Source organism: Amblyomma maculatum, chromosome 8, assembly GCF_055883805.1.
Source record: "Amblyomma maculatum isolate TAMU_Amacu chromosome 8, ASM5588380v1, whole genome shotgun sequence".
NCBI lineage: Eukaryota > Metazoa > Arthropoda > Arachnida > Ixodida > Ixodidae > Amblyomma > Amblyomma maculatum.
The window spans coordinates 100,614,627-100,627,801 of NC_139351.1; the positions used below are offsets into that span (position 1 = coordinate 100,614,627).

Consider the following 13,175-nt stretch of genomic DNA (forward strand, 5'->3'; position numbering starts at 1 on the left):
GGTAAATTAGTTAATTATGTCTTCAGTACATAAACTGCATTAATTGGCTAACTAGCAAGGGCATAAGTAAACATGCAGCAAAACAATCTGCAACAGCAAGAGAAAGAACATCACATCACTGCACTTAAGCAGTAACATTCTGCAGTGAATACTGATGCACAATCGGGGGGAAGTATATCTTCCAAATTATCTCTGCTGCACATCTAAAGTAAGCAGCAGCTTTTGAACAGTCCATAGAATACTGTGCAGTTATGTTTCCATTTCAGAGAGGCATTCCTGCATGATATGGTCACGTGGGGCTTTTCGCTTGTTGAAATAGGTAAGGGTGAAATTGCACTGTTCGAAAAAACTAAACCACGGGGGCAGTTTGTTGTTGCTTTGAGTTAATTTCAGGCAATATTTCCAGAAGTTCGCAACACATCTCTTGAAATCAAAGAATGAATAGCTTCCCCGCTTCTTTGTGAATGGTGCTCGAGAGAGAGGCAAAAGTTGCAACAATCGGAGAACAGAGGTCTTTCCTTGACATTATTTTGAGAACATATGCCCATGAGAGTGCAGGCCATCTGTCCTTTAGTGGAGGCGCATCTTGTACACAACTCAAAAGAATGTTCTGTATGCACCACATGAGTGGCACATGCCTAGGCTATGTACCAGGTCTAATTTGTTCAGGTACGATGTCTTACCTGAACCATACACTATGCACTCACAGTCGAAGCTGGAATGCACAAGGTAGTGATGGATGCCTAAAGCATACCTGCCAACCTGACGATTTGAAAATTCGTAAAACCTGTCGCGAAACCAGAGGGCACGTTCCAGGATATTCAACTTTAGCGGCAAGCTTGCTCACTCATGTTTTCACAACCACACATGAAATCCATGTCTTGTAGAGTAATGCACGAAAATTCCATTGGGTCACAATTTATTTTTTTTTAATGAGTTTGAGCGCTGCTGACTTTGCCTGCTACAGAAACTTCTCTATGCAAGTTTGATCAATGCACGTGCACTCCGGTGTCCTTTTAACATCCGGAGATTTCCTAGGGTTTCCTCAACGACAGAAGAGCGAACTCATGAGCTTTGTTGACAGAGCTGAATATTCTCACATTCAGCGTTACTGTGGGAAAGTGAGGATGTCCAGCATAACCATCGAAATTCTGTAGAATCTGGGCGATCCGTCGACATCTCAAACATTCCCCAATCGCAACCACTGTATGTCACATTTTTGCTCATTCAGTATGTCTGCTGGAACCCATAACAATCGAACCCATGCCATAATAAAATGAAGTAGCTGAATGAAGCAGTTTCTAGTACCTACACTTGGGCAACCTCAGCCATCTTGAGGTTGAAGTCATTGCCTGGACCCAGGAAAGCGGGCGACGCATTTCGTGGGTCCAGGCAATGGCGTTCGGCTTGTAATTAGCTGGTCTTGTTGGCTGAAATGGACGACCTCCCGTTGAAGCGTGAGCTGAAGCATCGGCGTTCATGGCAAGGTTAAGGTGAACCTCCTGGGCGATGCCGGTGGACGGTGGTACGAGCTTTGGAGGTGCCCCCTGGACTTAGCAGGTGGCTGAGTAGTCGCTCAATCCCCAGAACCGGTTCGAGAACAACAGGGAGTCTGTGGTGCAGTGCCGTAGAACATGAGGACACCGGTACAGCAGCCGGCGTTGCTCACTCCCAGCCAAGGCGTCCCTCATCTCCAGGAGCCTTCGCTTTTCTGGCTTCCATCCTTGCCTCTCCATATTGCGCCTTTTATAACCTCCGCGTTGATACACGTCAGCCTTATCGTCGTCTTCTGTTCACCAATCAGCACTTGCCATGTCACCGACTACTTCTTAATCCTTCGTTGGTCCACGTAATCCTTTTCATAGTCTTTTGCAAAAAGCCTCTGTATTTGGCTTCTTACATGTGACAGCCAGCTATGCCTATAATTGCCAAGGGGCATTGGTGGCTATCCAGGTTGCACAAGCAGTAGAATAACAGTTCTTTTCCAAGGCCCTGACAATTTTCTTAGCACTCAGAATCTGCATCATTCCAGGAGTATGCAGAATTATTTCCCTCACGGTTCGTGCAGCATGGCACTGCTGCACAGCTGTCACATTGGTAATCATTTGCGGCACACTTCACACAGGTTGGTAAAGACTGAAACCAGTGGAAGGACACAGACAGAGAGAGGAACGCAGAACAGCATTGTCCTGTGCTCCTCTCTCTGTGTCCTTCCGCTGGTTTCAATCTTTACCAATGTGTACCAACTGGCCCAGCTCTCCACTTTACTTTAGCACAAGTTTCGTGGCCATGGCACTTTGCGATCCGCAGCCGTATTTTTGGCCTCTGAAGCATCCCTTTGAATTTGGTATGAGTGGTCGGACATTTATATTGATGTATACCAGTTCAATTGTTCATAAATCAGATGCTTCCTGAGGGGAGGTTAGAATAGCTAATAGGAAAATGTAAAAGGGATGCAAAGAAAACGTGTTTTAGAAATTAAGAGCTAGGTGACTACTGGCATGGGCGTGTTGTCGGGCTAGTTGGTTCTGCATAGTATATAAGAGAAATGCGCAATAACTTAGGACACAGGAAGAAACACATACAACAGTTGCGCTCGTGAACTGTTGTATGTGTTTCTTCCTGTGTCCCAAGTTATTGCGCATTTCTCTTATATACTGGCATGGGTACCCTCATTCAAGAAAGGATGTCATTAACTATTTGCCTAAGCAGTAAATGCAATAGAAATAAGAAGGCTTGCGTGCGAAATTGGGGTTCCACTACATTCCTCTTATAATTTTCTCATATTAAGATGATAATGCAACTGACTGATCACTCGCACCATTGTTAAAACATCACTTTAGGCTTTCCTTGGCTTGAATGACTACTAACAAGCATACCCATAACGCCTAACTTGTGTGTGAGAGAGAGAGAGAGGCCCGTGGGAGATCGGTGTCATGGATGACTCGCACGGAACAAGGCTGGCGACAACGCCACGCAAAATTCCGACCGACGAGACGACAAACAATCCGCTGGCACCGGAAAAATCGTGACGGGCCCTGTCACACGCGAGCGAGGAGCACAAATGCGAGACCCAGCAACCTCTGACGGGACGAGTTCCACCAAGTGCAGCGACACGGGAAGAACACACACAGTAAACAAAACAGGACACACGCGCGCGGGTCAAGGAGTAAAAATTTGCAGGGCGGCCAACCTAGGTGCGCGCAAGAAGGCGAATTGCAAGAGCGGAGTATCGCGCCTGGCGGAAAGTAGACCGGCCATTTTCTTTGTATTTTACACTTCTCCGGGCACATCGTCCAATGGGATGAGCAAGAGACGCGTACTCCAGTTTCCCACAGGTCGCAGAGAGCATAGTCCCGCCACCTCTTTCCGGAAATCCAGCGCGTTGTTCGAAGGGCTCGAAAACGGCGCGAAGTTGTGAAGTCGGAACAGAATCGGAAAAAATGATCGGTGGAACTACATTCAGGCGATGAGGAACAACTCTCCTCTCCCAATCGTGAGCGATCAAATAAAACGCCGCCAGCGACCTATACAGAAGTAAGGCAGATCGATGGACCAACGAAAGAAGAAAAAAAAAAAAAAAAAAAACACTAAGCAGTGCCAAGAGCAACCACGGAGCAACCGCTCTGCAAGCAAATAAAACCCGCAATCAGCGCATCGACACAGAAAAAAGGACCGCTAGCGGCAGCGTAGAGGGGCCAGCATTTAAAAAGAGTTAAACGACCGTGAATGCCTAGGTTTGGCCTTGGCAAGAAAGAAGGGCCGTAGGGGGAGAGGCGCCCAGACATCTCCCTTCCCTCCAACCTCCGCCCACAGCTTCGCTAATTCGTTTTACGCGCCCTCTCAGCAGTTCGAACTACAGACGATACCGCACCGGCAATGATCCATTCAATGAAATGAGCGATGCATGTCTGGGCGGGACGGAACCGTTGTCGGACTCTGCTCTTATCGTACGCCGTTAATCAAGATAGCTGCTGCGGGATCTGCAAACGGCTTCCGATCCGCGGGCTAGCTGCTCCGCTCTGGTCAGTTGCCGTCACGCTTTCAATGAAGCGTACAGAGATTGCACCTAACAGCGCGCTGCCCCGTCTACGAGCCAGTTTTTGCGAGTGCAAACAATCGTCGTTCACGCCGCATCACGACAGTCCTTTACGCAGTGAAGCCGCTGCTCAGTGAGCTCGACGGGCCGGACCGTTCGCAGCAGCGCAATCCAATGCCATTTCAACCCACGCGGTTAGCAAGAGCACGAACACGCTTTTAGAGCCAATGACAAAACAACCACTGTGACGAGCAGGTATAGTCACAAGTCGCCGGCCAGAGCCGCTGGCACAGAAATCCACCGTTGAGAGATGGAAAAATAAAAAAAAAAAAAAGTTGGGAGGGCCAGGCAGCTACAACCGTCAGGCGTATTCCGACATGCAAAGTGGTGGACCGCGCTAGTGCTCAATATAACAGTGCAACCTGAAACTTGGCGAGACCATTCCCACTGGCAACAAAACGGGCAACGAGGAGAAAACGGGTCAGCATCTTGTTTTTTCGATGACCCAAGTGGCGCTGGCCAGCTTCACCTTAGGGTTAGGTTCAATGAAACGTCCGCCCAACACTGCGGGAAGCCTCACCGTCCGTTCGCTGGATGTCGACGCTGGCGCCGATTTTCAGTCCTCCTATTTGTGTTGCCATGGTCGAATTGTAAGCTTCGCCACGCGGCAGTAGGTCGAAGCTGAGCACTCCGTCGAAGCCAGCCACAACACAAATTATTCACGCACACACATTGACAGGTAAAACAAGAATGCAACGGACCCCTTCTCGAGACACAGTTTAAATAGCACTTCTATGATTGGTTGGTCGTTGGATCATTTCATTGTGGCCAGCTGTACTTTGGTTGTGCGCTGTACTGAGAGAAAGTTGGCAATAACGATACAGTAAAAATTAATTTATAAATTTTCTTTCTGAAGTGTTCACCAAAATCATAAACAAATTTTCTATATATTTCTATACTAACATATGCGTAGTATTTATTAACAATTCCCTGAGTGCTAGGCAGTATTATCATGCCCAAAACAGATTATTGTTTTTTGTAACACGATTGCATATTAAAACATTTTTTTTTTGAAGAAAATGCATGTAAAATATTTTAAGATACAAGTTACGGTTTCCCATCCTTGTGGCGCGTCTTTTAAAGTTTATTTTGACGGGCCGTCTAATAAAACAGTGGCGAAATGCGTTTTCTGATGGCATGCTGATACCAACGTTTATAGCTCCGATGACTGATACTACCTAGTCTTTTACTATATATATATATATATATATATATATACCTTTGCATCGGGCGAGGAGGATGTCAAAATGCCTCCTCTCTGGACTGTTGCAAACCGATTCCTCTGCCGCTTCCACCGTGCTGACGTCAGGTGCACACAACAGCCCAGCGAGCAATATGGCGACGCCTAGGAGGCCCTCGTTGCAATGGTCTCTAGCCATTGCAGTGATGAGTGGTATTCAAAGAATCAATTTAGCTGAGCAATCGTGCATTTGCTGCGTTTTTGCTATCTAACGGAGACAGCTAAGAATAAGACACAAGGTATGGTTTGGTTTTGGTTTTTGGGGCTTAACGTCCCAAAGCGACTCGGGCTATGAGAGACGCCGTAGTGGAGGACTACGGAAATTTCGACCGCCTGTAGTTCTTTAACGTGCACTGACATCGCACAGCACACGGGCGCCTTGCTTTTCGCCTCCATCGAATAGCGGCCGCCGAGGCCTGGCTTCGATCCCGCGCTCTTGGGAACAGTAGTCGAGCGCCGTAACCACTGCGCCACCTCGGCGTGTTGCGGACGAAACACTGCGCTAGTCGTAGATCCAGTTCGCGGAATGAATGAATGCAAACTTTTATTTTCCACCGAAAAGGAATTCTCCGTTTCCCGCCCCCGACACGCAGGCTAGGGGAGAACGGGGAGGGGAGGGGGGGGGGGCGGGAGGAGCCCCGCAGACTAAGGACTAGTGAAGGTGCAAAGGCTTACGGCCTCAGCCGCTAGGCGGATGGCCTGCTGCTGAACGGCGGGTTCTCCGCTTTGCAGCTACAGTGAACTAGAATACTGGCCAAACCTCCCAGGCTTCTCTACTATTGATCTTCATGCTGGCGCCTGGGGAGTCGGCGCATTCCCAGATAATGTGATCTAGTGTGCCTTTTTGGTCGCAATTTTTGCATTTCGAATCTTCTTCCTCCCCAATCTGTGTCAGGAAGATCCAGACCGGGCAGGAGCCCGATGAACCAAGCAACCAAGTTGCGCATGCTTGAGGAGCGACTGACGTCACACGGAGCACAGTTGGAGAGCCGCGTCGGAGCCGCCGCCGACTCCTCCGCTGCGCGGGTGACTCAGAGGTGCCGCCGCGCATGCGCAGTGACGTCATTGCTCTTCCGATACGCCGGAGCCAATGCCACGTGGCACCGTGCCGGTTTCGGCGCAGTCAGCTATGGTGAAATTGAACCGAGCAAAGGATCGCTTTAGGAGAGCAAATCTTTTTAATTCTACGTAATTCGTTGCTTCCACAATTCTACTCAGGGTAGCCATTGGTCAAACCACAGCCAATTTTTTTTTGTCCCGATCCACCGCTCAACTAATAGAGTAATGAATCAAACTAGCCTCGACTTCAATATTCTCCCAAATTGTTGTACAGCTGGCGCAGTTAAAAATCCGTGCATGTGTGCATCTTCGGCGTTATCGAAATTTCGTAGCACTGCAGCTTGAATCACTAAGCAGTAGCGCGCTTCAGTTTCATAGTGAACTTGTGTGCAAAGACTGGCGGATAGCAGAGTTGCACAGCCGACCTGGCTGCCTTTTTCAGATGTGCAGCCCTCTGGAGAAACAGAAAATGGAAGATGAAGGGGCGGTCAGGTTTTATAAGTGCCAGCTGTGCCTGTGAAGTGGCAAGTGTGTGCAAGAAAGCGGGCACACATCTGTCACTGAGCCTGTTGTGCGTGAACCGTGCACGAGCCAGTAGGAGCCCCCGGTTTTACAACCAGTGCAACTGGAAGAAGGTAGACATGCATTCGCAATGCTACAGTGTTTGAAAAAGTTCCGAGAGCACTGTGCAGCAGAATCTGCACTGGAGAAATGCGAAAGGCTGAGCGTTGCTGCTGCGGTTCATCGCGTGCCCCTCGTCGAACACAACCAGCGTTCCGTTGAACGTATCAAAGTTCACCGGCATTCTACAATTGTTTACAGGAAAGGAAAGGTGCAATATCTGTCACTCGCAGACTCGGTGACACATCTCACGGTGACACAGCCCGAGTTGCTTAGGGACGTTAAACCCCACCCACCAACCAACCAACCAACCAACATCTCAAGGACAAATTTCGCAGACGCGAGATTTTCACCATGAGCCTAGAAAGGCTTACAGCAAACTCGAGCAGCTCTGAGAATTTGACTAATTTATGGGCGGCATGCCAATCTTAAAATTCCATTTCTATGACCATAACATAGTGGGTTTTCTCCTTCCAGGCAAACGTTAGCACACCCAGTATATTTTAGGCAATCAATATTTACAGAGAAAAATAGCTGGATAGGCTAGTCATTGTCCCTATAACAAAATGGGTATATAAAAGATATCCTGCAGCAATTAAGACTTCAGAAGTTAGGCAGTTGAGGGTATGCTCCTGTATGATTGCCTGCCATCGCTAGGCCTCAGGATGATGCAGTGTCCATAGACTGTTATGCAGGCATAAGAAAGACACAACCAAAATTCTGCTTCCACATTGTGCACAAGGTTTTTATTCATGAACAAAACAACCTGCTGAATGGCGCACAACGCTCTGGTGAAATATAGTTCCGCTTCATCTATCCTTACACCCCCAAGACACAATACAAGCTATCTCAAACCACTGACATGGCTCAGCATACATCCATTGAATATATTATGTTACAATATATAAAAAAAAGTAGGGCCAATGGTACATTAAACACACTCCAGCTATAATATTAAAAATAAATCACAAACCATCCATCTTTCGTTATTAAGTACACCACTTACCTACATGAATAATGAAAAGATTTGTCAATAACATAGAACCAGCTTTTAAATTACCCAACTAACCGAAAAGTACAAAAAACACCTTTCAGAATACAATGGATGTATGTAGCTCATACTTACATAAAATGTACAATGCAAGTTCACCACTGCAAGACCAGAAAAAAAAAAAAGAAAAAAAGAGCTTAGAACTTGGAGCTATGAGGCAACAAAAATGGCATCAGTAAACAGAGAAATTAAGCCAACAAGAATCGTGCCATTATAACATGTTGCGGACTGTACAAACCAAAAGGAAGGATTGGACACACACACACATAAAGTGTGTTGGCTACCTTCTTTCAGTCATACTAATACCAGATAGGAGTCTACTGGATTGGCTGCTGACATGAGGGATGATAAAAATGTAAAAGCAATATTATAGACTCTTACGACAGGGTACATTAAATATGAGGACCTTCATCAGTGCTGGCACACAAGCCTCTAAGCATGTAACAGCAGCAAGGCTTTAACTTAGCGAGCAACCTATTTTTGTACTGTATTTGCAGCTTGCTGTGCCAATCTGACTGAAAGGTAAAGGTACTCTTAGCATGACGCTGTCTTTGTCACGTGTGTGCCACATTGCAATCTGACCTGAATTGCACTGCAAGGAGTCGCTGACAACTAAAAATTACTGCACATCACTGATTTCTACTTATGATGGCATTCAGCTACAGAAAAAAAAAAGTATACATGCAAGTCCCATTGTTTATGATGTCTTATTTCTTCGTCACCCTTCGGGATCTATTGTGTACAGCAAACAAGAGAGATAATCAGTGGTAATTTGCTGTTAGCATTACTCACAACAAATCACTGAAGGTGAATTCAGAGTCAAACTAACTCCCTCTCCCAGATGCTATGTGGCACTGAGCATGTAAGCCCACCCTAACACAACCTCAAGCATTTCGGTCCACCACAGATACAGGTGCCAATTCTTAATGTAGTCCACTGCTAGAGGCCCAATTCCACAAGTATACTGAGTAAGCATAAAAATAAGCACCCTGATACAAATATTTGATTACAGCTTTAGTATATTATAAAAAATATAAAGTCAGTGACATTGAGCCACTATAGACATTGAGCTACTATCTCAAGATCATGGGCAGTGCCTTTACTAGCACAGGTGCATGTGCATGCCAGCACTAATAATAGGCGTAATTCATGTGAACAGCAGACTTGTAAACCAGCCTGTAGTAAAGCAATAATAACAACAACAAAAATAAATTGGTAAAAAAATTTGACTTAACAGTGATCATTTCACTTTCGAGTGCCAAGGAGCCCCGCAGTTATTCTTGGGAAGGCAAATCATTTAAACCTCGAGGCTTAAGAGCAAGCACAGATCATAATTCCACTGGCTTTTATGATGCCTTGAATTTCTGTCCCCAGAGCTGCAAAACTTTCTAGACAAATAAATGATGGCTGGTTTAACAGTAACAACAAGGGATGGGTGAAGGAACAACAAAAATGCCATAACACAGCAGCACAACGCGAGGAGACGACGCAGTTCCAGGCTTGGGACAGCCTGGCACAGCCCAATGCCAGAGTGCTTTCAGGTAAATGCATGAAAAATCCTCTGCTGCAGAAAAGCAAACAGTACACATGCTCAACAACCTTTCTATGACACGATAAACTGCAGGTCAATTTTCCAGTGCTTCAAGTGTTCCAAGGTTCGCAGTAAAAAAATGTTGCAATATACACATGACATATGGCGCATAACGACATTGCAAAAAGTACATAACACTAAGAACAACTGCGAAACTCTGTAGTACTACTGCCAAGTGTCACATCAAATATATGACGGACTGCCGCTGATAGCTGGGCTTGCTTGCGATGGATATACCCTTATTTGGTAGCAATAAACGGCCAGCTGAACTGGTCAAATTTTCTTCTTGGCCAAGGAACAAGGAAAACACACACACAAAAAAAAAATCTTGACAGCAAACAACTCATGGACCTAAATATGCAATGAAGGGTCAGTGGTGTCACAAAGTAACAAGGAATGAAGCAGCTTTCTAATGCATCCGACTGATCTTGGAAGTAACATGAAAGGTTTGTAAACAAGCTGCCTTTTTCGGCACCTGGCTACCCAGAGTGCTACTAACGGCATCAGCTTAGCACACATCACTCAGGGCTGGCACATTGTATCTGCAATTCCTAGCACTGTAAGGTGGTACCACATTTATTTACAAACAAACGCATTAGCAAAACATGCAATGCCTACACTCGTCATTATCGTCAGCGTCAGAATCAGAGAAACTCCGCTCACGTAAGATTTCCCAAAATGTTGATTTCCTGTAGCGTGAATTGCAGACAGTGCAGTAACAGACCTATAAAACTAGCATAAATTTTTCTGGAATAAAAATATAAAAGAAATAAAATGCCTTCCTTAAGCAAATAAATAAGTCGCAAAGACCTGGTCAACGAGAAAAATGTAAACGTATACTATTCAGAAAGCCCAATACTGATGTAGGCCACTGAGGCACCTCTTATCAAATGCCATACATTGCTGCCACCACGTTAAAGAAAAAAAAAAGGGAAGAGCGCCACCCGCAGCTTTGTTCAGTTCACCTAGAAAACCGTGGGAAACTAGCTCTACTTGTCAACAAGCAAGAAAAGAAGGGTCAATGGCTATAGGATGCACTGTTCTGCAAGAATGGAAAAGAAAAAAATCACAATGTAGGCAGGATGTACTATACATCAGTTTTTCAGCTTTCACACTGCAAGACTGAATTTCCTGGAGATCTACCTACTGTGACAACAAGGAGAGATGCATCAGAAAAAGATGCGCTAGCAATTCGTAACTGCACTTAAGGTTGCATTGGACCTCCGAGACTGAGAGCATGAAAAAGAATATATATATATATATATATATATATATATATGAAGGAAAGAAGCCAACAGTCGGCGAGGCCAAGGAAAGCGTAGAAGATGGTACTTTATGTGTTTTTTTTTTAATGTTTACTTGGATAATCACAGAAATTAGTAATGTAATCTGTTTGGGGGAAAGATAATTAAACACAAAGAAGAAAAAACAACGTGCCGATGGTGGGAACCGAACCCACGACCTCCGAATATCGCGTCCGGTGCTCTACCAACTGAGCTACATCGGCCGCTGTCCCCCCTGTTACTTGCTTGGGTATTTATGTTGTCTGTATACGAACCTTGAGAGTGTTCACCAGCGCCACCCTCAGCCAAAGCGGCGGACGTGGAACGTCCTTTGTTACCGCCAGCGTCACGTAGAACGTGATCAAGAGCGAGGGCGAAAGCTGTGCTAGAACCCTCTTACGCTACCTATGGCTTCAAGACTGCCAAAACCGAGACCCCCGTAAGCTACAAGCAGATCAATTAAGGGGAAATGAGGGTGCTCGTTATAATATATGAAGGAAAGAAGCCAACAGTCGGCGAGGCCAAGGAAAGCGTAGGGGATGGTACTTTATGAGTTTTTTTTTTAATGTTTACTTGGATAATCACAGAAATTAGTAATGTAATCTGTTTGGGGGAAAGATAATTAAACACAAAGTAGAAGAAAAAACAACGTGCCGATGGTGGGAACCGAACCCACGACCCGACCCGAACCGAACCCGCGATATTCGGAGGTCGTGGGTTCGGTTCCCACCATCGGCACGTTGTTTTTTCTTCTACTTTGTGTTTAATTATCTTTCCCCCAAACAGATTACATTACTAATTTCTGTGATTATCCAAGTAAACATTAAAAAAAAAACTCATAAAGTACCATCCCCTACGCTTTCCTTGGCCTCGCCGACTGTTGGCTTCTTTCCTTCATATATTATAACGAGCACCCTCATTTCCCCTTAATTGATCTGCTTGTAGCTTACGGGGGTCTCGGTTTTGGCAGTCTTGAAGCCATAGGTAGCGTAAGAGGGTTCTAGCACAGCTTTCGCCCTCGCTCTTGATCACGTTCTACGTGACGCTGGCGGTAACAAAGGACGTTCCACGTCCGCCGCTTTGGCTGAGGGTGGCGCTGGTGAACACTCTCAAGGTTCGTATACAGACAACATAAATACCCAAGCAAGTAGCAGGGGGGACAGCGGCCGATGCAGCTCAGTTGGTAGAGCACCGGACGCGATATTCGGAGGTCGTGGGTTCGGTTCCCACCATCGGCACGTTGTTTTTTCTTCTACTTTGTGTTTAATTATCTTTCCCCCAAACAGATTACATTACTAATTTCTGTGATTATCCAAGTAAACATTTAAAAAAAAAAAAAAGCACATAAAGTACCATCCCCTACGCTTTCCTTGGCCTCGCCGACTGTTGGCTTCTTTCCTTCATATATTATAACGAGCACCCTCATTTCCCCTTAATTGATCTGCATATATATATATATATATATTCAAGAAACCCAAACAAAGAAACAATATCAGCGCTCTGTTGCAGGCGCTTTAACAGTTAGAGATCCCACACATAGTGAGAGTGCACAGGACGGCACCTGTAATTCGCAATGAGAAAAAGTTCATTTGATGAACCTTGATATAGTCAACTGAGAGTCAACTATTTGCATACAAAATGCAAGTGAAAATTGCTCTAACTCTACCATGGACGGACAAAGGGTGATAATGCTTGCCATGAGAAAAGAAAAATTTTGATTAGCAGATTTTTATGTACTGCAGCTAGGCTGGTTATAGGCACAATGTATAATGGAGGACTTTGAGTAAATTTGCACAACTTGAAGTATTTAAACGGGAGCCAAAATTAAACTGCCCTTTTGTGTTTGGCCTCCATCAAAATGCAATCGTTACGGATAGGAATCAAATCCACGGGTTTGGTAGAAAAATGCGAAGGCATGTGAGCTGTTAAGGTGAAAAAATAGGAAAACAAAATTAACATTCTGCCGCACACAACCTGAAGACAGGAAAGTTGTATAAGGCACGAAGATCACAATCACACATTTTGATTAGACTGCACCAGTTTCTACACCTGAAGCGGAAAGACCCATAAATAGTCTGGATGTAAATATCTTCCAGTGATTCAAGCTAAATCCATTTCAAAAAGTGTGAAATCATAATAGAGTTGGCAAAAACGCCTCCTCAAGAGTTGCTCAAAAGAAATCAGTCATGATAACAATGCACTTAGAGGAATAAAAACACCAGCTCCTGGTG

General features: G+C 45.3%; 1 protein-coding gene and 1 non-coding gene across 3 annotated transcripts in view; both read right to left on the reverse strand.

Moving 5' to 3' along the window:
• The window catches only part of LOC146181981 (kinesin-like protein KIF2A), a 64,866-nt gene extending 60,036 nt beyond the window's left edge, over positions 1-4,830 (reverse strand). Inside the window, exon 1 of one of the 2 annotated variants that reach the window (XM_084576980.1) lies at positions 4,620-4,830. In XM_084576980.1, coding sequence (XP_084433106.1) covers positions 4,620-4,680 — 61 coding nt within the window. In that variant the 5' untranslated portion in view covers positions 4,681-4,830. The remainder of the gene's footprint in view (positions 1-4,619) is intronic. The other variant, XM_084576979.1, reaches the window with a different exon arrangement.
• A 6,265-nt stretch (positions 4,831-11,095) lies between these two features.
• TRNAS-CGA (transfer RNA serine (anticodon CGA)) lies at positions 11,096-11,168 on the reverse strand. The gene has a single exon. It is a non-coding gene; the product is annotated as a tRNA-Ser (tRNA).
• Positions 11,169-13,175: the final 2,007 nt, after the last annotated feature.